This window comes from Ixodes scapularis, unplaced genomic scaffold (genome assembly GCF_016920785.2).
Source record: "Ixodes scapularis isolate PalLabHiFi unplaced genomic scaffold, ASM1692078v2 PGA_scaffold3__209_contigs__length_174095766, whole genome shotgun sequence".
Classification (NCBI taxonomy): domain Eukaryota; kingdom Metazoa; phylum Arthropoda; class Arachnida; order Ixodida; family Ixodidae; genus Ixodes; species Ixodes scapularis.
Genome location: NW_024609868.1, coordinates 87592279 through 87614578, shown reverse-complemented (window position 1 = coordinate 87614578; position 22300 = coordinate 87592279). Strand labels below are relative to the sequence as shown.

The 22300-nt window shown below is 43.8% G+C and overlaps 1 protein-coding gene across 1 annotated transcript in view; it reads left to right on the top strand.

The window, feature by feature from the left end:
- LOC8030317 (cGMP-dependent protein kinase, isozyme 1) overlaps positions 1-22300 on the top strand; it is a 361630-nt gene that overhangs the window by 277335 nt on the left and 61995 nt on the right. The window contains exon 6 of the mRNA XM_042292539.1: positions 16617-16680. Coding sequence (XP_042148473.1) covers positions 16617-16680 — 64 coding nt within the window. The remainder of the gene's footprint in view (positions 1-16616; positions 16681-22300) is intronic.

Genomic DNA, 22300 nt, shown 5'->3' with positions numbered 1-22300 from the left:
AAAACTATTTAATAAATTAGACAGAGGAGTAGTGAAAGCACCTACTTTTATTGGGATTAGCTAAATACATCGACTGTTGACATGTCGCTTTCGCTTTATTCTAATGGCTCCAAATTATATTTGCTCCCAAGCTTCAAGCTGACCTCATTCGCAAAAAACAATTGTCGCAGGTACTCGCCTTTAGAAGCGCTGTGCGGATGCTTGTTTTTTGTAACAGGACTGGCCTAATACCCGTGCCACACGGGCTACTCGAATGCCATTTATAACGAATGAAATATGAGCGGACGGCCAATCAGCGCGCGACACTCCGGGCGTAGCGCATTCCACGCGCGACAGATTGCGAGCTGATTCGCCGATCACACAAATGTCATTCGTTTTAAACGGCATTCGAGTTGCCCGTGTGGCACGGGTACAAGACTAGCGTCTCATGTCAACTATGTTTCTTGGTCTGGCTTCATTTGTTCGTTTCCGTGTTTTGATACCAAATAAAGATGTTGGTTCTCGTAAAGAGGGCCCCGCTGATCTCTGAATTGTGAAACCGTCATTATTGCAATTATAGTTTCATTACTGAGAAGATACCTATACAGGTAAGAATTTGCGAGCCATTTGGCTGGAGGCAATTGGACGTTAGGCTCGCATCAAATTTGTTTAGGCATGCTCCCGTCACTTCGCTTCGAAGGGCAAGTGGTTCTCAAGTTTAGCGGAGCACCTGGCCTGCCAAAGCGGATATTTTAGATTGCGTCTTAATTGTGTGTCATACTCATGACGCTCACCCACCTTGCTCGCAGACGCCATGCGAATAAAATAACAAGAACAAAAAAGCTCGAAGGACTGCATATTTATTTTGTTAATTTTTTAACCCTCTCAGTCACCTTTTATTGCACATCAACTGAAGCTGACAGTCGCTTCTATCGGACCGTGGCTCGTGCGTGATGGAATGCTGGAACCTCGCTTTCACGGTCGCGTCTTGCGAGCGTTGCAAAAGTTTTTAGATGGGAGCGAAATATCAGACGGATGAAGGCCAAAACAAACGCGATACCCTTCAAGACAAATATATATTAAAAGAAACCAAGTGTACACGTTATTTTGTCATCTTCAGGCATTGCAGACGACAATAGACGGTGGTGGAATAGCAGACGATGCTGGAGGCTGCCGCGCCTGTGCTCGAATCACTTGCAGGCGGTGTCAAACACCAGACTAGGCACACCGAATGTCGCGAAAGGGAGACGCTAGGCTTGTTAGCATGTTCGGCCGAGCAGCCAAATCATTCCATTTGTAACTGATGGAGCCACTGATCTGGAGGCGGGGCTGAGAGAGGGCCGTGACCTTCGCCTAGATTGCGTCTAACAACGTAAATATTGAGCGAAAAAGATATGTTTCGTGGAAAAATTACACAAAAAATTCGTGTCCTACTTATACCCTTTAAAAAACTTTTTTTTATTTAGTGTTTTAAGGGTGTAAAACGTTTTAGTCTGTAATGGCTGCAATGTCATAATAAGCCCCCGAAAATTTTGAAAAATAATAAGAACTGAGCATATAAATTACAAACGGTTAGCTATATTTGGTACTAATATATTTTGATCGCTTTGTATAAATTTGTTTTTATTGATTTCGGTATCACCGTTTTAAATCACGATGGTATACTACTGAATTTGAAATTTATTGTCTCAAACAGCACCTTATTTTACATGCTAAAACTCCAGACACAATTTTCTTCGATCAGCTTGCTCCACGAAGCACAAGAAGAGAAATCCTGATGTGCAGATGCCTTCCTCGAGAGAGAGGCTTAAAGCAAATATCCGCGTGATCTTAAGTGTAAGTATAGACAAATGTGCAGCTTCCGGACCCTTGTCCAAGAAGTGTCGGAATAAATACTGATCTCGCTCACTCCCTCGAACAGAACAGCAGAATCAAATGATATGCGGAAAAGATTCCTGAAACAATACAACCTTGAAGGCAAGGTTGGCGTCTCCGTCTGCTAGCCCGGCGCTCGACGTGAGACGCTTCAAGACAAGATGGCGACGACGCTGACGGGAGCTACGCGGCGTTTCGTTGATCCACTACTGATAACGTTTTTTTGGGTAGGAAGGGACAAGCCTTATTCTCTTCTGGTTGGCACTGCCCGAACACGGGGCCATTTGTCGAATTCCCAGAGAACCTCTGTGCTCCGGAAGCAATCACTAGGGAATCTCGCGGGCCAGCTGCCGGTGTGGTCACGGTAGATATACCGGCACGCGATGGCGCCACAATCTAAACTTGGTTCGCGATTCCGATTTTTTTTTTTTTTTTTTTTTTTTCTCGGCTTAATTGAGACTGTCAACACCTGCTGCTGTAAAGACAAATAGGGGCGCGTCTGGATTGGAGAGCACGCCGCCCCGGTGTTTGCGCCGTCTGCTTCCTTTGTTGTTCCGGGTCTTCTGCTAAACAACACGGAAAATGGATTTCATGCATTTTATTTTTTTAGGAAACACTTTTTTAAGTTATCCTCTAGCGGGGTTAATTGCACAACACACCGCGCTCAAGAAACGTTCTAAAGTTGTGAGCTTTCATTTTGGAAATATGGTGATTGCAGACACGAAGCATTGGTACCATTGGAGCCGGTTTAAGGTACATACAGACTAAACAAAATGTAAACCATTAAGTAGATAAAAGGAAATGTTCCGGAAATTTACACCCATAAGTATACTTTTTCAGCAACATTCTTTCGGGTAACACCTTCTTTCAACTGATATATAGGGTGCGGCTCCATTGAGCACCCTTTATATTAAAAGATGTAAGAAGGGTATAGAAACGGGTGCTGCTGGGGAAAACTCGCAAAGCTTAGTTGATGCTCTTTTAACGGCTGTATCTAATTGTTACTGACCGATTTCATTTCAAATCATGTGGGAAAAAAAGAATGTCTGAAAATTTTTTAGAATATATATATACATGATTGGTAAACTTTTTGCATGAGCGAAATTGAAAACCGTTTTTTCGTCATATTCTTCGTTCACAAGCTTTTGACTCGAGAACTAAGGTCAGATTCGGGGATTTGCGTGATCGTCACAGCTCACGAATTTAGTAGCTTCGCACCTCAGATTCTTTCCGCACAACAAATGAACCTTGTGCATGTTTTAAGCTACATCAAAAGCGCCAATTTTTCATAGTTTTTTATCTATTCTTTTTTTAAATTTAGAACCTGGCCCCTTTGACCATAATTTTGCCGGTTTGGATGATGATATATTTTGTTAAATTCCTTTTTATACTTAAAGGGATGCTGAACCGAAATTCTGATTTCACAAAATAAGCTTCCAGAAGTGTTCAACAGAGCGCCGCCATAAACCACGAAACATCATTCATATAGCCATATCTCGAGAGGATGGCCGTATTTGTGGAAACTACGGGAACGAATGAGGAAGAAGGTTGACGTCCTCATATAGCAGAAGAGTTGAGAAGGAAGAGAAATGGCCTAGCTCCCTTTCCTCTCCGCTCCCTTGCGAAGTAAAAGCGAAAAGAGGAGGAAATGAGAATCGCGAGGTCACGCTTGTTTTCGGCCTTGTGCGAGCGCGCTCTTCTTTTACAAAAATGCGACGATCTGTTCGAGATACCGCTTTATGAGTAACTTTTAGGATTTGTAGTGTCCCGCCTATCGATTCTGCGTTGTTTTCTGAGTTTGTTTTTCGGTTCAGTATCCCTTGAACTTATATATGAAATGAAGGCCTAACTTTTATGATTATAATGCAATTAAATGCAAAGGTGCAAGCGAGCTGGACAAGAATGACGAAAATAATCCCTGGAGAGGGGGAACAAGGGGGACAAAGGACAAACATAAATCTCCAAACACAGCTAGGTGACTGGTGCGCGACCGAAAAAATCCGCCTGGTCCGGGTATTGAACCCGGGACCTCTCCATTACAAGTGGAGCGCTCTACCAACTGAGCTAACCAGGGGTTAGACGTCAGTAGAGCAAAACGGGTTTTATCAGCCGCCACCAGTCGTACACCAACAAGGGTGAAGCTTGCAATTTACTGTTATGATTACAATGCAATTAAATGCAAAGGTGCAAGCGAGCTGGACAAGAATGACGAAAATAATCCCTGGAGAAGGGGACCAGGCGGATTTTTTCGGTCGCGCACCAGTCACCTAGCTGTGTTTGGAGATTTATGTTTGTCCTTTGTCCCCCTTGTTCCCCTTCTCCAGGGATAATTTTCGTCAGCCTAACTTAATACGTATTCAACAAGTGCAATATTGTTATAGTCGAATAAAGGTATTTTGGCGATAAACGCCTTTCAACACAAGAGAAAACTTTCAAAGTACAAATTTCAACATCAGTTTTCTTAAAGACTGACGACCAGTTCGCGCTTTCCACTTTTCCTTTGCTTCCTCCTTTCCCTCATCTAAAGTGTCCACCGATGCCTGTTTCCACTTCCCCGATGGTGAGGAGGATCTTCTGCCTTGCAGAATCTTGAGTCTGGTTATCGGCCTTCAAAAAGACCATTTTCAGTTTTTTGTTGTTGTTTTTTTGCTGGTTTTTTTTTTGTAAAAAAAGCTTTTGGAATGGTCTATGACATTAAATAAAAATCAGATATAATATATGGCTTGGACATATAAATTCGTACATTCGAAGAATCGATATATTTGATGTTCTTTTTTAAGATGTGAAGCTATAAATTTCGTTTCCGCCTACGTCCAGACACAGCCGACGCAAGAGCGAGCGGGATCAATCATGCGGCGTAATAAACGCACGCCACTGGGCCTTATCCGTTTATGATTGGTTCATAGATGATCGAACACGTGCACAAACTTGACAAAGACCATGATGGTGCGCTTTTGGCGATGTCTGATTGGTCCCATCAGCTCCAAGCGTCTGCTGCGCCTGGACAACAATAGGTCGTAGCCATTTGTTTCTGCCACATTGTTCACGATATGTTGTCACTTCCTTATAACGTTGACTAACTTCACTTCAAAAAATATTGAACAATTTTATGTATGACAACTGAAGGCTTCTAAAATCACGTTCGGCTTAACTGTTTCGTTTAAAAAATAAATTAAGCCGAAATTACAGTCGTCTCTTCAAATTAAGTGACAAAAATCAAGTTCATAAATATTGCCCTCATTTGGTTTCGGATTCCCCCCTTTCTTTCCACCCCACTTTTCTACGTAAAAAATTCGAGTAGAGCGTGAATTTTTTGTCACCAGAATTAAACATCGTTACCATCTGAAAGAGTGTAGTCGTCCGCGTACTTCTTTTTTTTTTTAAGTATTCACTATGCCAACGCGCTCGAATTAACTAGTAAAAGACTTATCCTGGATATTGCGGCAGTAGAAAGAACAAAAGATATCATTACTGATACGTCGAAAGGCCTAGCGCAGAAGTTCGTCCTTTTCCACCTGCTGCTCCACCACGCACGCTAAGCCTAATGAGATGCGACGCACGTCTAGCCGTTTCTATATTTGTTTCTTCCCTAAAACAAAAAGGGAAAAGAAAGCTTCAATCTTATGCTCTCCCTAATTACAAAATCCGCCGCTGGTCCTTTATAAGTTAAAAACCCAGGAACTAAAAATATAACGCAAAAACGGTTTTCAGTATCGTTTAGAATTCGCTTAGCTTGCATATATTTCGAGGGATTTTGAGAAATTACCAATTCTTTATCCCCAATTTAAAACTAAATCGTCTTATTTCTATGCTAATAATTTTAACTTATACATTCGTTGAACTTTAATGTAATATCTGAAAACTTTATAACAAAGCAACATGTAATTGCTGAGGAACAAGCCAGTGAAGGAGTATCCTACAAATTCCAATAGTACGGTGTGCTATAAAAACAATTATGAGACGAGTTCTGTATAGCGTACAATAAGGGCAGTACGGTGATCTTCACGCAGTAGTCGAAGTCACATATCTTCATGTGTCATTAGGCGAAAAGGCGTCGTCATGGGAACAGTTGGAGCTGCGCTACACCAGCCTTTGAAACCACGTGCACGGGCACATTTGAGCTCGGATTGAAAACCAATGCCACCCCCCCCCCCCCCCCCCGCCCTTCTCTTTTCCTCTTCTTGTATTCGGTGAGTTTCTATGGAAACGTTTTAGCAGTTGAAACGACTTCCACCTTTAAATGAACTGACAGATCCCACAAGCAATGCAGAAATTAAATGATTCTTCAATTTACTGGCTATATTCAATACCCTTCTCCTAGTTTTTCAAGTGAATTCATTGACTGTAGGCTTGGGGGCTAGCGAGATATGCCAAATTTTAACATGGAGACGATCTGTAGCAAATGGCAGGTAGCTGGTATGCAGTTTATTACTTTTCGAAGAATTTGGGAATTGACTCTTCACGCCTTTGCTGCTTAAACTAAAAATATATAGAACCTTAATCACAAAAATAATATTAATAACGAATTACCTAAACTACAAGTTCAATATCTTAATTCAGAACAAATATGACATAGTTAAAGTTCAATTACCTCAAATTCAGGTGTAGAACCCATATACTTCAAAAAACGTATGCCACACAATTCTTCCGACGAAAAACGAAAATTATACAAGTATAAGAGGCGCTGTAGCCTACCAATTTCCGATGGCATGCGCTTCGTTAATTTTCTTTTCTTGTGATTGAGCGATTAGGACGGAAAACAAACGACTATGTTTTTGTAGTATTTTTGTTTGTTTTTATATTTTGAGTTCCACCATACAGAACGCTTCTATTAACGTAAAGAAGTATCTTGAAACCAGTAGCCCAGGGTTAAACATGGGTTCATAGCGTTTCACGACTTGAGGTTACTGTCTTACGGCGCTGCAGATATATTCAGGCTGCATCTCAATTTTAGGGCGCCTGTGCACGTACCTTTTATGTATTAAGATCTTCACTGCCAGGATTGCGGGTGATGAGGCACAACTACGTAGTTGCACCGTGCTACAGCGAAACAACAACCAACTAGGGAAATAATTGAAGCGAAGCACATTGCCATGCTTGACGATTTATACGGGAGGAGCCCATCTCTCACCAGAACTGCAAAGTATAATTAGCTCATTTCACCTTAAGAAGACAAGCGCGGACTATTTTACGAATTGGTTTTAATAGGCGGAGAAGAAAACGAGTACAAAACAATTTACACATTTTTTTAACAATATGTCGACGAAGGACAAAATACAAAGAGTTGTGAGTTCAGCGCTGTTTGTATGTTTCTGTGTCTGTAATCGAGTAAGTGCCTGTTTTGTGAGACGTTTATGCGCCGTGAAGTCGGAAGATAGCAGTCCGACTAGCCCAAGCTGCTGTGTTTCTATGCATCGGCTCAGGAACTTACGACCTTCACGCCCTCCAAATTTCTCAAAATTATTGTATCAGGATTCGAACTTTCGGCTCAATAGGCAAGTTTTTCATCAATTACTGAAAAGTTCTTTTTTTCTTAACTTTAAATATATAAATGTTTCCTTCTAAGTAACGTTAAGGACTGCGGCGGATGTCGGATGGTGAGTTCAGTGACAATTAGGAACCTAATTACGAAAGGTTCACTCTTTCTTTTGAAATGTTTTCTTGAGATCAATCATGTCCACACACTCCAATTACTGATTAGTTGCCCCCTCGGGAAAATGTGCCAAAGCAGCTGTTAGAATTTTAACAACTGCATTCGGCTCCACGCCAGTTTCGAGAGAATTTAAACCACGAGGATGGTCGGGCACCGAAACTCTGACGAAAAAGAACGGCGAACAGCCTACCCGAATTTGACGTCAGCCTCCGGAACAGGCGCGGACAGGGAGTAAATATGCCTTCCGTTGGCCGGAATACGAAACAAATACGCGTTCCTGGGGCCCTAAACTCGTGAATCACGAAGTTCGGGCCGAAGTTGAGGGAGCGCACCGATTGGACTACCCACGACGATGACTCGGCGTTTTTGTGCTCCGCCAACTTTCGGCTCCAACTTTGTGTTTCACGAGTTTAGGGCCCCCTGGTGGAAGTGCGAGGGGCGTTCGTAAAGTTCGTATCATTACCACGAAGGAACGAAGCTGCAACCGTGAGCGTCGGTGGTAGAGCTAATCCTTCTCCACGTACACTCTAAAAAAAGCCCGTGGTTTAATGTCACAACTCCGACTCCGTTTTTTGGTCTAAACATACGTTTCGGCATTGTCATTCGCTGAGCTGCGTCCGTAAGTAGCGGTGGTTGGCTCCCCGAGTGTTGTGCGGAAAAGCAGACGCACAAACCTTTTTTTAGAGTGATACGCACCACACCAGGAGCCTTACACTCTAAAAAAGCCCGTGAGTTTACTTTCCCGCACAACACTCGGAGAGTCAATCACCGCAACTTACGGAGGCAGCTCAGCGAATGACAATGCCGAAACATATGTTTAAACCAAAAAACGCAGTCTGAGTTGTGACATTAAGCAATGCAAGCGTGACGTTTTGCATTGTTTAATGTCACAACTCAGACTGCGTTTTTTGGTCTAAACATATGTTTCGGCATCGTCATTCGCTGAGCTGCCTCCGTAAGTTGCGGTGATTGGCTCTCCGAGTGTTGTGCGGGAAAGTAGACGCACAGACATTTTTTAGAGTGTAATCTCTACACGGCGGGACAGGGCGGGACAGAGGGAGAGGGACATCGCCGCCTGCTGCGATTGGCTGCCGCTCCGCACCACTGGCCAATCGCAGCAGACGGCGACGTCCCTTGGTCCCTGGGTCCCGCCGCCTAAATCAAGGTCACAGGGGACAGACGTTTACCACCGAGGTTTGAGCAGTAGGATTCCCTGGTTGTAGGAGTCTTCATTCTTGGTCTGAGAAAGTGTTCCACCTCAATAATCAACTCATCCTCGCCCTAGATGGGCTTGTCACGAAGCGAGCTTTTCGTGTGACGGAAAAGAAATAAATTACTAAGTGCCAAATAGGATGATAAGAATGTTGAAATAGCGCGGAGTCAAACTTATTTGTTTCAAAACTAATAACTGCTAGGGCATTATTTCGCAACGAGTAACAGAGCTTAGATGAATATCCCAAAAGTTTCTTATGGTATTTTAAGTCATTTCTTTGCTTATTATCACTTCACAGTCGCAGCCTGACGTCCGCCGCTGTTAATGATATCATCCTGAAAGAATCATTTATTTTTTTAAGTGTCCTTTTTTTAAGAAATTATTTTCTGTCGTTGGTGGAACCCCTGTATTGTTTACGCCATTTTTCTCTCGCGCCTCTCAGGCAAAGCGCTCTGGGTGTTTGGGGCGCTCCTCACTTTCCTCGGAGATTATATTACGCCAGTCCTTAGGCTGAATTGCTATCGTGTGCCATCCAAACTAGCTACCAAAATGCTTTGAACATTCTTCAACTGCATTTGTTTTCCTTTCCATTTAGCGTATCATCCCCCTTCCTACGAGGCTGATATATGTCCCGTCCCGGAAGCTCTTATTTGTTTTTCATTTTCTTGCTCTTCTAATAAGCACATCTTACTCCAATACATCAGTTTGCGTGAAACATTTCTCAATATGACAAAATTGTAAAATTAAAAAAATGACGGCAATTGCACGATCGTTAAAAAAAAGAGAACTGGACACGAATAAGCGCACCATAAAAACATTGCGTGTATTTGAATATAAAGTATCTTAAATGTTAGTGTACTTTTCTTAGTTCGACGACCAACTCAAAGTGCTTCTATAAAATCTCCGAATGAAAAGTAAAACATCAAGGAAACGCATATTTATTGTGGAAAATCTCTTCAACTAGATGGTAGTATCGAAAGCTGTGTTTTGCAGCCCGAATGTCAATAACCACTTGACAAAAGGGAAATTGATAAACGACAAGCCCAGATATTCAATAGAGCACCATTCGCTGACGAACGCAGCAACTCTTTAAGCAAGAAGCTCCTAACCATATGGTTGCCGAATCATAGTAGCCAACGATTCTCAAAAACAGAGCACCGTTGGAATCTGCTTCGTTCCAATAGGCCTCCTTCCTCGCAAGGCATGCTTTGGATTCATTACAACCTGCGAAACGCAGAAAGAAAAAAAAAAAAGATATATTAACTTTTTAGACCACACGTCCGTGATGCTGGATATTCTTACATCACTTCACGTAAGCCAGCGCGGTGCACAGCCTGGAGACGAGTGCTGCGTCAGCGTTGGAATTGAATTCTTCTTCTCACTCATTAAGCTGATGATGCACTTAAATCCAATCTCTGCCAAGCGGTGGCCTCTTTGAGTGACGCGACGAAATTTCCCCGCTAAGGCTTTCTTATCTTGGATGTCATGGATAGACTCGAAACGCAATCTACGGAGGGCAGTCAGCTAATGACGATGTCCAACATATGTTTAGATCTAAAGGTCTGCGCTGTAACACAGAGCATGACGCTTCACGTGCTTACGTCATGCCCAGTTGCCGCGGCAGAGACTGCATTTGGTTTTAGGTCGAAGCGTATTTCCCGTCTCGTCATTAGCCGAGTTCCCTCCCTAGATTGCAGCGATTGGCTCTCTCAAGATGTTTTCAGAAAAGCAGATGCACTGGGTTTTTCTTTAGAGTGTATGCGTCACGCGCATTGTCTTTGCGCAGATTGCGCTTTCGAGCCAGTGTCACGTGTTCCGCTCGTCGTTCGCCAGGTGCTTTCGCTATACACGTAGACACCGCCATATCAGACTTTCAGTTTAATTAATTTTTATATTTCGTTTATTTCGCTTCATCATTACCACGGCATAACAGGTTATCGCCGTATTTATATTCTACGGTGTACTCCTCCCCAGCAATCGCCTTTGCGAAGGCTCGTCAACGCCCGCTTTAGTGCCCCGGCATCTCGGTAAAGCGAGAGAAATTCAGCAAGGGTGGCTGTAACCCAGCGTGTATGTAAAGTGTCTATAGTACCTGAAAGACTGAGAGCGACAGAGAGCCAAAACACCTTCTGTCGTGCTTCGGCTGCGCGCCAAAGCGCTCGAGTGGCACGAGATGCGGAAGCGCTGTCGAAGGTTGGAAGCTCGTGCTGAAGGCGGGACAGCTGAAGCTCCTCCCTGTCCTTCCTCCCTTCTCGTATAGCCTCCTCTATACTGACAGAGCCTGGCAGATCGCCACGAGAAGCGGCCGCCGAAAGGGAAAAGGTGGCGCGGCAGACAACGGATGATAGGAGAGCCACATGACTGGCGCCCCGCTGCGGCGAGAAGCAGAAACACACCTTTCCCGAGCGAAAAAGTGTGTTTCGGGTCCATGGTTGAAAAAACCCCGAGACTGCGGGTAAACGACACAACACTAAAAAGTCTCTAACACAGCTGAAATTTTTATTTTCCAAACCTGGTTATATAGGCACTTCGATACAAAAGAAAAAAAGGGAGAGAGGGTGAGAACCCCAAAGAATGCCACTTTCCACCAACGTAACCTCTGACTAAACAACAAGGGCAACAGACTCTGCGTCACGCACTTCTCTTATCTTTGAGCCCTCGCTTTCCGACCGCCAAACACACTGATAACCCCAAGCCCAGTAACGCATATACAAAAAAGAAAAAAGAAAAAGGAAAGAACGACCCATCGTCCCTTCTACCCGAAAACCAACAGACATAAACCTTGAAGGTCAGAACTTTTCACAGCCTAAGAAAAAGGTTTTTTCAACCATGTGCAATGTACACCAGCTCGTTTGCGCCCTTACTTTTTGTTTCGGGTCCTCGCCGCTGCAAAAGCTGTGCGCTGGCGTCCAGGTTTCCCGAAAAATTGCTCTTTAATACTTTGTGCTACCAGATCCTCGCGCTCGAAATCTGCGAGCGGGCTCTCTATGGCTCCGTCGTTGAGCTGTCAGCTTTATGGGTATAGAGGAGGCTATGACCATAGTGATCGGTCAGGCGCGCATGCGCTGCAAGGCAGATAATGCGCGTGCATTTTTCACGACGCACCGATGTGTACACCCTTCCCCCCCCCCCCCCCCCCCCCCCGTAAAACTACCACAGGCCGGAATGCTACAAGGTCTAGCGACTGTAAGGAAGCGACGTCGTTAATTATCACCGCGGCGTTTAAATCCCCCTGTCCCATTTTATCCCAGAAAATAAGAGTATCCCCAAGTGCCGATCGTTAATTTTAATCGAAAGCGCAGCTGGATAATCTCACGGTTAAGCCATGCGTAAGTCTGCCCGTCGAAAGAGACGGAATACAGAGAGGCGGCGTTAATATTCATGGAGGGGAAGGGTGTTCATATTGTTTATGTGAGATTGATATTCTTGATTAGTAAAATATGAGGTGTGTGAAATCTCTTGGCAATACCTTAATTAGTTCCTATTCTTGAAAAAAAAATCACTAACGTAGTCCTTATAATTGCTATAAAATGAAGTGAAAGATTCCAGATTAGGAGACTTTGTAGTGAAAACGGCATAATCAAAATATTACTCGTTAATTAATTTTATTGTAAGTTATCTTCACTACGCGAAGACTACGCTAATATTTCAAACTGTAAAAAAAAATAAAAAAAGCACTTCGTGTTTTATTTTTGTATATAAATGGCGGAATGAAAAAAAAAACATTTTAATCTCTCCTAGTTTCATATAACACCCATAACATCAAAGTATACCCAGCACAGCATAGAAGCTCAACATAGCACATGATACAAAAAGAAGGAATTTCATTAACGGATCTTTTCATATCGATTTAATCCATTACGCAAATCTTTTATTATGATTGAAATAAGGCCAGTGTTATTGCTTGAGCGAGAATTCGCCGTAGTAAGGCCTGTGTATTTAATAAGTGCGTAGAATAATTATTAAGACTAACGGGAACAGTATAAAATTAGGCCAAGTGAGTTGGATGGGAAATAAACTACAATGAAACTGAAAACAAAACACGTAAGATTTCGCTAAAATTCAGTTGATCTCCTCATATTTTTTTCTTTAGCAAACGGATATAATGAGCAGGTTGTAGGGTTGCAGGTGCAGGAGAGATAAAAATCTTTAGATAAGATTATGAGGCATGCGGAGTAAAACTGACGATGAACGCTCCAACACACCGATCCTTCAGCTTCCACGCGCTCATTAATTAGTAGCCAGTTTTTATTGAGCAACTAATTTAATATGCAGTCTTAAAAAAAAACAGTTGCGAGATGTACCCATGGGATTACATGCTTTAGCAAGATAATCTTGACGTTTGGGAGCTCGAAATCGCCTTTCGTCAAAAACTTAATTGGAATGAGGAAATATTGATAAACAACCAAAAGTCATATAAGTTTACTTATTTTTTTATTTTTTTTTTTTACTATCTTGGTTTTGAAAATTCGGGCTAATAAAGCTTAATGTGTAAATTCCAAAGAATCTAATGGCCGCCAAGCACCCCTCTGGGAGTAATTCACTGCAACGTAAGAAAGACATTCGAACAACGACGTGCTTGAAATGTTTTTAACGGGTGGAGAATAGTGACCCAGTATAAAACAAAAAATGAACACTGGATCAGGCGAACTTGTGCCTACAAATCTAAAGAGAACGTTACGAGCATCTTGTGTCTACGATGAATGAGCGACCGCGCCAGAGCAGTGCCCCGCCGCTAAATTTATGCGCGCGCTATGTTTACGAAGTTTCTACACCAAAAAACAAAAACACACAATCGCAGCCAAGAAAGAACTGAAACTTCCCGAAAGACAAATATCGGGGAAAAAAAAGAAATAACTGAACCTGCGGGGTTCAACCCCGCACCTTCGCACGGACACCGCGTGCGTTGCCAGCTCTGCCAAGCACTTCTTTTCCTTTACTGAGCTTTGCCAAACACTCAACCATATCTTTAAGCCAAAACAGAAAGAAAAGTCTGCGCTGTGACATTTAGCATGACGTAAGCACGTGAAACGCTATGCTTTATGTCACAGCGCAGCTGGATCCTTTTGAGGTCGAATCCTATTTCCTTTCTTGTCGTTCGCCAAGCTGCCATTATTGTGTTGTTTGCGGCATTTGGACTCTCCATGGTGCTTTGCGGAAGAGAGACGCACAAGATAGCTTTATAGGTAGGGTAATTTTGCTTGGCGCAGAACCGTGAAGTGTGCGAAAGCAGGTCAAGCCCGAAGAAGCCTCGGAAAAAAACTTCACAATTTCAATACATCGAATATGTGTCTCAGTTCAAAACACGTTTCAGTTTATGCGCACAGTCACTGTGCACAAAAGGAAATGTTGTGGTGACCCAATTAGCAACCGAGACCCGCATCTAGAAGGTTCACACTTCGTTCAGTGACTGCAATGGAATTTTACACGCTGAGTGTCTATCTCATATGAGAATAAAAATACTTTTACGTATGATTCCGTGTACTGTCCTTGCGCACATCGCAATTTTTTCATTTTTTTTTTCATATCTATTTTATATTTTGAACTTCATTATTCGCTGTGGCCCTTCTATTGTTCGCTGTGATCGGTTGTATCGTGTTCACCCCGAGAAAGTGAGCTCATATACATTTTTTTAGTGTGTAATATAAAATTATATTGATAATTGGAATAATATTATGAGGGCGTCCGGCACTTTGATGAGATCCACAGGGTGCGTTAGGTAAAGAAAAGGGCCAGACAGTAGGTTTTACTAAACTAGCCATCACGCTTCGCAGCCAACGAGATTTCCGGCATTAGTCGATAAGAACGTCGAAGGACCGATCACTAAGCAAGAACGGTGAACGAAAAGAGCCACGTCCTGCTATTCTTAAGTTTTCCCCGACTATGGGTGAGTTTTCATGATTCCGCAATTCAGACAAAACCCAGTCCGCGCGTAATAATGTGAATTAAGTAAGTGCCCAGCCTTTCTCCGGCGCTCCCGAGCGCCAGTTCCTGAGCAGATGGATGTCCAAACTGACTTTAGTGGACGCGCTAGTTTGCTTCCAGTAATAATATCTACATTGCATCAAAAAAAAAAATCTGTAGTATCCTGCAGGACCGCAAAGATGCTCCCCGTAATATTATGTAATAAAGCTCACTGAGAAAAAAAAACAAAAACTATTGTATTCTGCAGGACCGTAAGGAGAAGATCGCGCTTGCGACGGCATACCCAACTTTCCTGTCAGCCTATTGATTTTGTTTGTCTTCTAGTGCCCTCTGGTTATCTTGCGGGGGAAACGATTATTGCTCCCGTAGCAACATCAAACCGCCGTGCAAAAACAAAAGGGTCGACCAACCCGGTCCACATTCAGCGATTGTGCGGTGAGGATCTTGCATTCGCTCCCAATTAGATTAGCGGCGAGAGTAGCCGAGTCATCGGTGCTGGAAAAAGTACGCATACATTGGCCCATAAAACAATATTGAGACAGGAGTGACCGGGTCAGCGAAACGGCTCGAAGAAACAACAGGAACGAGCCGGGAATAGCAATCCCACGTGCTGAATGGCAAGCAGCAAGGCCGCCCTAGAGATGGTTGTCCTTAGATGAGCCGATGGAGAAACAAAATGCCACGTTTGCACTTCTCGTTCGCGGGAGATCTCGTGTACCACGCGCCCTGCCCGGCAAAAGCGCCCAATGCATATTCCAGATGTCATCTGTTTTTTTTTTGTTGTTTTTTTTGTTTTTTTTTTTGCATGTGTGTGCGTGAGAAGAAAAAAAGGGGTGGGGGGGGGGCGTGCATGAGTGCAAGAAAGTTAGAATAGAAACCACAATGTTTTGCCTCATATAAGAAGACATTTGAAAATCCCTCGCGGACTTTTTGTGCTCCCAAATGCACTGATGTTTACGTGTTATGTATAAATAAATATAATATAATATATATATATATATATATATATATATATATATATATATATATATATATATATATATATATATATATATATAAAATAGTCCACTTAACCATGTATTGCCTATCTCATGGACCGCGAAGCGGCAATAAGGTGCTCTCGACACGTCACAACCTGCGATTATTAAACTGCCTACGGCTATAGTTTTCATATAGCCACTGCCAACTTAAGAAATTCAGGGCATGGCGGCCCCCGGGCATATCATTATCGTTACGCATCCATTCAGAATGCGAAATTAGCTGGTCCTGAGAAGGACGAAGAACGATATACTATAGCGAGATGCGTGTTTCTGGATTTTTGGTGGGAACACGCCCGTTTCCGAATAGCTAACTTTGGTGACTCTAGTTGCCCCGTAATGCCGACAGAGCGCCTCTGGTGATTCAGTTTGTCCCTAGAGGGAAATCCCTCTATCCGGACTATAAGGGTCTCCCGACCTTTCGTTCTCATTTGAGGAATACGAGTCAATAACCGCTCTACGAAAGAATATAAATGGCTACAATTGGCCTACGAAGGTGATGCAAATTAAATTGAGCTGCTTCGAGATTTACAACAATACAATGTCGTTCACGAAATGTGACAATTAGCTGGCGCGTGGGCAACGTGTTCGCGGTCAGACTGTTTCATTTCTCGACTGCACTTGTAAGAAAGGGAAAACATAAAACACTTCTTGTTACTGAAATTCTTTTCTTTATGGTTTCATCGGCCATTTGCTCTCTTGCAGTTAATACTTCGGTATTTAAAATGTTCAATTTATATCCAAGCGTTAGCTACGTAATATATTAGTATAATCTTCCCGCGTCTCTGCAGCTCCATGACGACGGACACAAGCACAAAATAAAAAAAAGTTCCTCTTCTGGAAACCACGCGGGGTTTAAAAGTTGGAGTCCAGTTGTAACCTTTTCGAATGACCTCCTGTAAGATCACCTTTTTTTCGTTCTCGATGTGTCCAGCGTCCCGCTCCTGCAGACGCTCTCCAACGAGGTCCTGGCCAAAATGTCGGACGTCCTCGAGGTGGTAAGTGAGTCTGATTTTCTGTCCTTATTCCACGGCACTTCGATGTTCGCCCATCTCCTCAGAGGGATACCATCCACTTCTTTAAAAAAAAAGTCCTGCGAGTTTATTTTCCAGCCGAACACAAGACAAGGAGTCAGGACAAACAGTAAAAGGATCCCTGGAAATGGCGAAGCTCAAAACACGATTAAACCCCCCCCCCCCAAAAAAAAGGAACATCTTCTCAGGAACAACGGAGCGTGACCTTTCAGTTGCTCCTGGTGTAAGATGTTTTCAGGTTTAATCGTATTATTAGCTTTGCCGCCTACTCTAGAGTTGCGAATAGGACGAAGCAAAAACAAAAGATTGCTGAATATAAATTGACTGAACATTTTGTTTGTTTGACCCCAGACTCTAGTTTACCCGGTTAGTGAACAGGAAGTCCAGGTGCGAACGAGCTGGTGAAAATTAGACATAACACAACCCGAGGCTGCTGATGAGCAAAATACCAAACATGCACTTCTGCTTACCGGCAGTCGCAGGGTTGTGTTAGGTCTCATCTGGTTTGTTTGTTTAAAATCATGCTCTGGCTAACTTCTGTGCGTTGTAATTATGCTGCTGTTATTTAGCAACGTCGCTTTCATACGAATAACGAAACAACCAACGGCAGCCTTCTCGATCGCCAATATTTTTTCGCAAACTCTCTTACAAAATACAAACTCGTGCCACTTGGCCCAATGTCCACTATGAAAAAAACCAGCTGAACTAAGGAAAAGGTAGAGATAGAAAGAAAGACACCCGATCGCTGGACTACCAACTGTTTTTATATATAAACCTCCTCTTCATCCTCTTCCTCTCCTTCTGCATAATTCACTTCGTTCCCCCCTTTTCCCCTTTGTTTTACGTTTTATTTTACAAGATGTTGACCCCCTCGGAGAAATAGTTTTTCGGTGCGCAACAAGGTGATTGAAGGTGCACTAACACACCCATCTCCTTTTTCTTCTATGGCAGCAGCTTCTAACATCTCCCGCGCGAGCTGGCTTTTGTGGCGTGCTACGATGTTAACTTGCGCGAGCTTCGCCGTGCACTTGCATGCTCGGCAATGCGCAGATAGGTGCCCCGGCGCTGTCAGGTTCTTTTGGTTGGCTGCGTGCTCACGTGTACGCTCGTTGATGCAGCGTCCCGTTTGCCCAATGTAGCAGCGCCCACATGTCAGTGGTATGCTGTAAACAACCTCTTTTTCGCACGAGGCGAATTGTGTCTTGTGCCTGGTGTTACATTGACTGATCTGGTTGGTCGATGACTGGTTGATCTTCCGGCACATTGAATACGCTTTGTTGGGTGTCGAGCACACAACTTGCACGTCTTGTCGCCTGGCGATCTTTTTTAACTTGTGGGTAACCCCATGTATATATGGGACCACCACAAAAGGTTTCCGTGCATGTTTCTTTTTTGCTGTGGGGTCGTCTTTCTTCTTGATGGTGCGAATGATTTTTTCGCAAATGGAGGCCAATAAAGACTCTGGGAAACCGGCGTCCTGAAGTCTTGAAACTTGTGTATTGAAGCTTTGTTGTATTTGGTGGGGGCAAGTCTTTTTGAGGCTGGCCAGAAGGGCCGTGGCGACTATTCCTTGTTTGACGATTTTGGAATGCTGGGACTCGAAGGGAAGAAACCCTTTATTCGAGCGCGCCTGGTACCTCCAACAAACATGATCTTTTTGAAACTCCAGCACCAGGTCAAGGAACCTAATAGTTTTTTTGATGGGAAGCTCATGGGTGAAAGTGAGGCCCATGCAGCTGTTTTGGAAGTATGTCATTATGGAGTCGAGGCATCCATTTTCTTCTTCAATTGCAGTGGAGCATAAAATAAGAAAGTCATCCACACAGCGAAAAATGACTGATATTCGTGGATCATTTATGACTTTTTGGATAGTTGTTCCACAGGCAGCGAGAAAAATTTCGCATAAAAACGGAGCCACTTGCGATCCGATGCATACCCCACTCTTCTGCACATAGTGATGTTCTTGGTGGGCCACCACCGTTGCGGACAAGTAGAAGCCTAAAAGTTCCAAGAAGGTGCCCAGGCTCATCCCTGCTGCATTTTGAAACGTGGTAAGCCCTTGTTCCTCAATGGTGGTTTGAAGAACACGTAAAAGGTTATCGTGCGGAATTGAGTAGTACATATCCTGTACGTCAATCGAGAACCCAGAAACAATTAGGTTTCCTTGTTCATGAAGAAATGCGATCACGTGCTCTGAGTTAGGTATCCTGAAGGGGTCTTCTACTGGTATTTTGGAGAGTTGCTGGGCAAGAAACCTCGATACGCATCCTTGCCAAGTGTTTCTTTCGGATACAATAGCCCGAAATGGAACACCTTCTTTGTGAGTCTTGGCTGAGAAGAAGACAGAAAGTTGGTCATTTTTTGCCCCTTTGATCCTGGTGCTGAGACTAGCTTGTTGGTGTTCGTCTAGCAACTTGAGAATGGCCTTCTTTGCTACTTTTGTCCTTTTCTCTGCTACTGGCATAAAATTCTTGATCATGGCCTGATGGGCTTTTTCTCCATATCTGCCGGACTCAAGAACGACAAATCCTCCCTCCTTATCGGAAATGCATAGCTTTAAATCCCGGCTTCTTAATTCTTGAATTGTAGACCCAAAGCTCACCTTTGGCTTAGCTTGGTGCTGAAGGCTGGAAAATACTTTGATTCCTTCATCAATAATTTGAGAGCTTCTTTCCTGTGGAGCTTTTGCGGCAATTTGCCGTATTATGGCTACCTTGTCTACAGCTTCAAGCTTGGGAGCTATGGCAAACTTTGGTCCTTGTTCCAGCACCTTCCGAGCTTGTTCTGAAATGTGCACATTCCCTATAAGCTGGAGCGGTGTCTTTTGCAGAACCGTCTTGCGTTGCCGGTGTAGTTCCAGATGATGACGCCAAATGGGGAGAAAGTTCTTCTTCCAGAGGATCTCCGTTGTGTTTTGCGTCATGATGAGATGATTGGAAAATTCGTTGCGGGTCGGAGATTTGACTCGCAGAAAGTCGGTGAGTAGTCGCACTTGGCGCCATTCTTCAGACCGAAGAATCTTGGACACCCGTTGTGCGTGCGCGTGTGATGGTTGTAGAGCCCCGAAAAAACACTTTACCTCTTCCAGGATGATCTTCTTTTGTATGCTGCGAGTGAGCAGCCTTGCTTGGCAGATGGACGTTGCAATCATGAGCCTCAAGCCTGGTGGGCCAAGGAGGTTGAAATTGATAAAAGACGTGCTCAGGTAACTAGAAAGATAAGTAACGCCCCATTTGGCGTCATCATCTGGAACTACACCGGCAACGCAAGACGGTTCTGCAAAAGACACCGCTCCAGCTTATAGGGAATGTGCACATTTCAGAACAAGCTCGGAAGGTGCTGGAACAAGGACCAAAGTTTTCCATAGCTCCCAAGCTTGAAGCTGTAGACAAGGTAGCCATAATACGGCAAATTGCCGCAAAAGCTCCACAGGAAAGAAGCTCTCAAATTATTGATGAAGGAATCAAAGTATTTTCCAGCCTTCAGCACCAAGCTAAGCCAAAGGTGAGCTTTGGGTCTACAATTCAAGGATTAAGAAGCCGGGATTTAAAGCTATGCATTTCCGATAAGGAGGGAGGATTTGTCGTTCTTGAGTCCGACAGATATGGAGAAAAAGCCCATCAGGCCATGATCAAGAATTTTATGCCAGTAGCAGAGAAAAGGACAAAAGTAGCAAAGAAGGCCATTCTCAAGTTGCTAGACGAACACCAACAAGCTAGTCTCAGCACCAGGATCAAAGGGGCAAAAAATGACCAACTTTCTGTCTTCTTCTCAGCCAAGACTCACAAAGAAGGTGTTCCATTTCGGGCTATTGTATCCGAAAGAAACACTTGGCAAGCATGCGTATCGAGGTTTCTTGCCCAGCAACTCTCCAAAATACCAGTAGAAGACCCCTTCAGGATACCTAACTCAGAGCACGTGATCGCATTTCTTCATGAACAAGGAAACCTAATTGTTTCTGGGTTCTCGATTGACGTACAGGATATGTACTACTCAATTCCGCACGATAACCTTTTACGTGTTCTTCAAACCACCATTGAGGAACAAGGGCTTACCAGGTTTCAAAATGCAGCAGGGATGAGCCTGGGCACCTTCTTGGAACTTTTAGGCTTCTACTTGTCCGCAACGGTGGTGGCCCACCAAGAACATCACTATGTGCAGAAGAGTGGGGTATGCATCGGATCGCAAGTGGCTCCGTTTTTATGCGAAATTTTTCTCGCTGCCTGTGGAACAACTATCCAAAAAGTCATAAATGATCCACGAATATCAGTCATTTTTCGCTATGTGGATGACTTTCTTATTTTATGCTCCACTGCAATTGAAGAAGAAAATGGATGCCTCGACTCCATAATGACATACTTCCAAAACAGCTGCATGGGCCTCACTTTCACCCATGAGCTTCCCATCAAAAAAACTATTAGGTTCCTTGACCTGGTGCTGGAGTTTCAAAAAGATCATGTTTGTTGGAGGTACCAGGCGCGCTCGAATAAAGGGTTTCTTCCCTTCGAGTCCCAGCATTCCAAAATCGTCAAACAAGGAAAAGTCGCCACGGCCCTTCTGGCCAGCCTCAAAAAGACTTGCCCCCACCAAATACAACAAAGCTTCAATACACAAGTTTCAAAACTTCAGGACGCCGGTTTCCCAGAGTCTTTATTGGCCTCCATTTGCGAAAAAATCATTCGCACCATCAAGAAGAAAGACGACGCCACAGCAAAAAAGAAACATGCACGGAAACCTTTTGTGGTGGTCCCATATATACATGGGGTTACCCACAAGTTAAAAAAGATCGCCAGGCGACAAGACGTGCAAGTTGTGTGCTCGGCACCCAACAAAGCGTATTCAATGTGCCGGAAGATCAACCAGTCATCGACCAACCGGATCAGTCAATGTAACACCAGGCACAAGACACAATTCGCCTCGTGCGAAAAAGAGGTTGTTTACAGCATACCACTGACATGTGGGCGCTGCTACATTGGGCAAACGGGACGCTGCATCAACGAGCGTACACGTGAGCACGCAGCCAACCTAAAGAACCTGACAGCGCCGGGGCACCTATCTGCGCATTGCCGAGCATGCAAGTGCACGGCGAAGCTCGCGCAAGTTAACATCGTAGCACGCCACAAAAGCCAGCTCGCGCGGGAGATGTTAGAAGCTGCTGCCATAGAAGAAAAAGGAGATGGGTGTGTTAGTGCACCTTCAATCACCTTGTTGCGCACCGAAAAACTATTTCTCCGAGGGGGTCAACATCTTGTAAAATAAAACGTAAAACAAAGGGGAAAAGGGGGGAACGAAGTGAATTATGCAGAAGGAGAGGAAGAGGATGAAGAGGAGGTTTATATATAAAAACAGTTGGTAGTCCAGCGATCGGGTGTCTTTCTTTCTATCTCTACCTTTTCCTTAGTTCGGCTGGTGTTTTTCATAATGAGTAACCAACTAGCTCAGATTACACCAACCAATGTCCACTTCCGTATAGTGGTCCAGGGTGGGGCAAGGGTGAAGCTGCCCAGCTGCCACACTGCTAACTTGTCGTTCTTATCGTCGCTCTTACCAGGCCAGTGCAGCTACCTCATTGGCACTGCCGCGA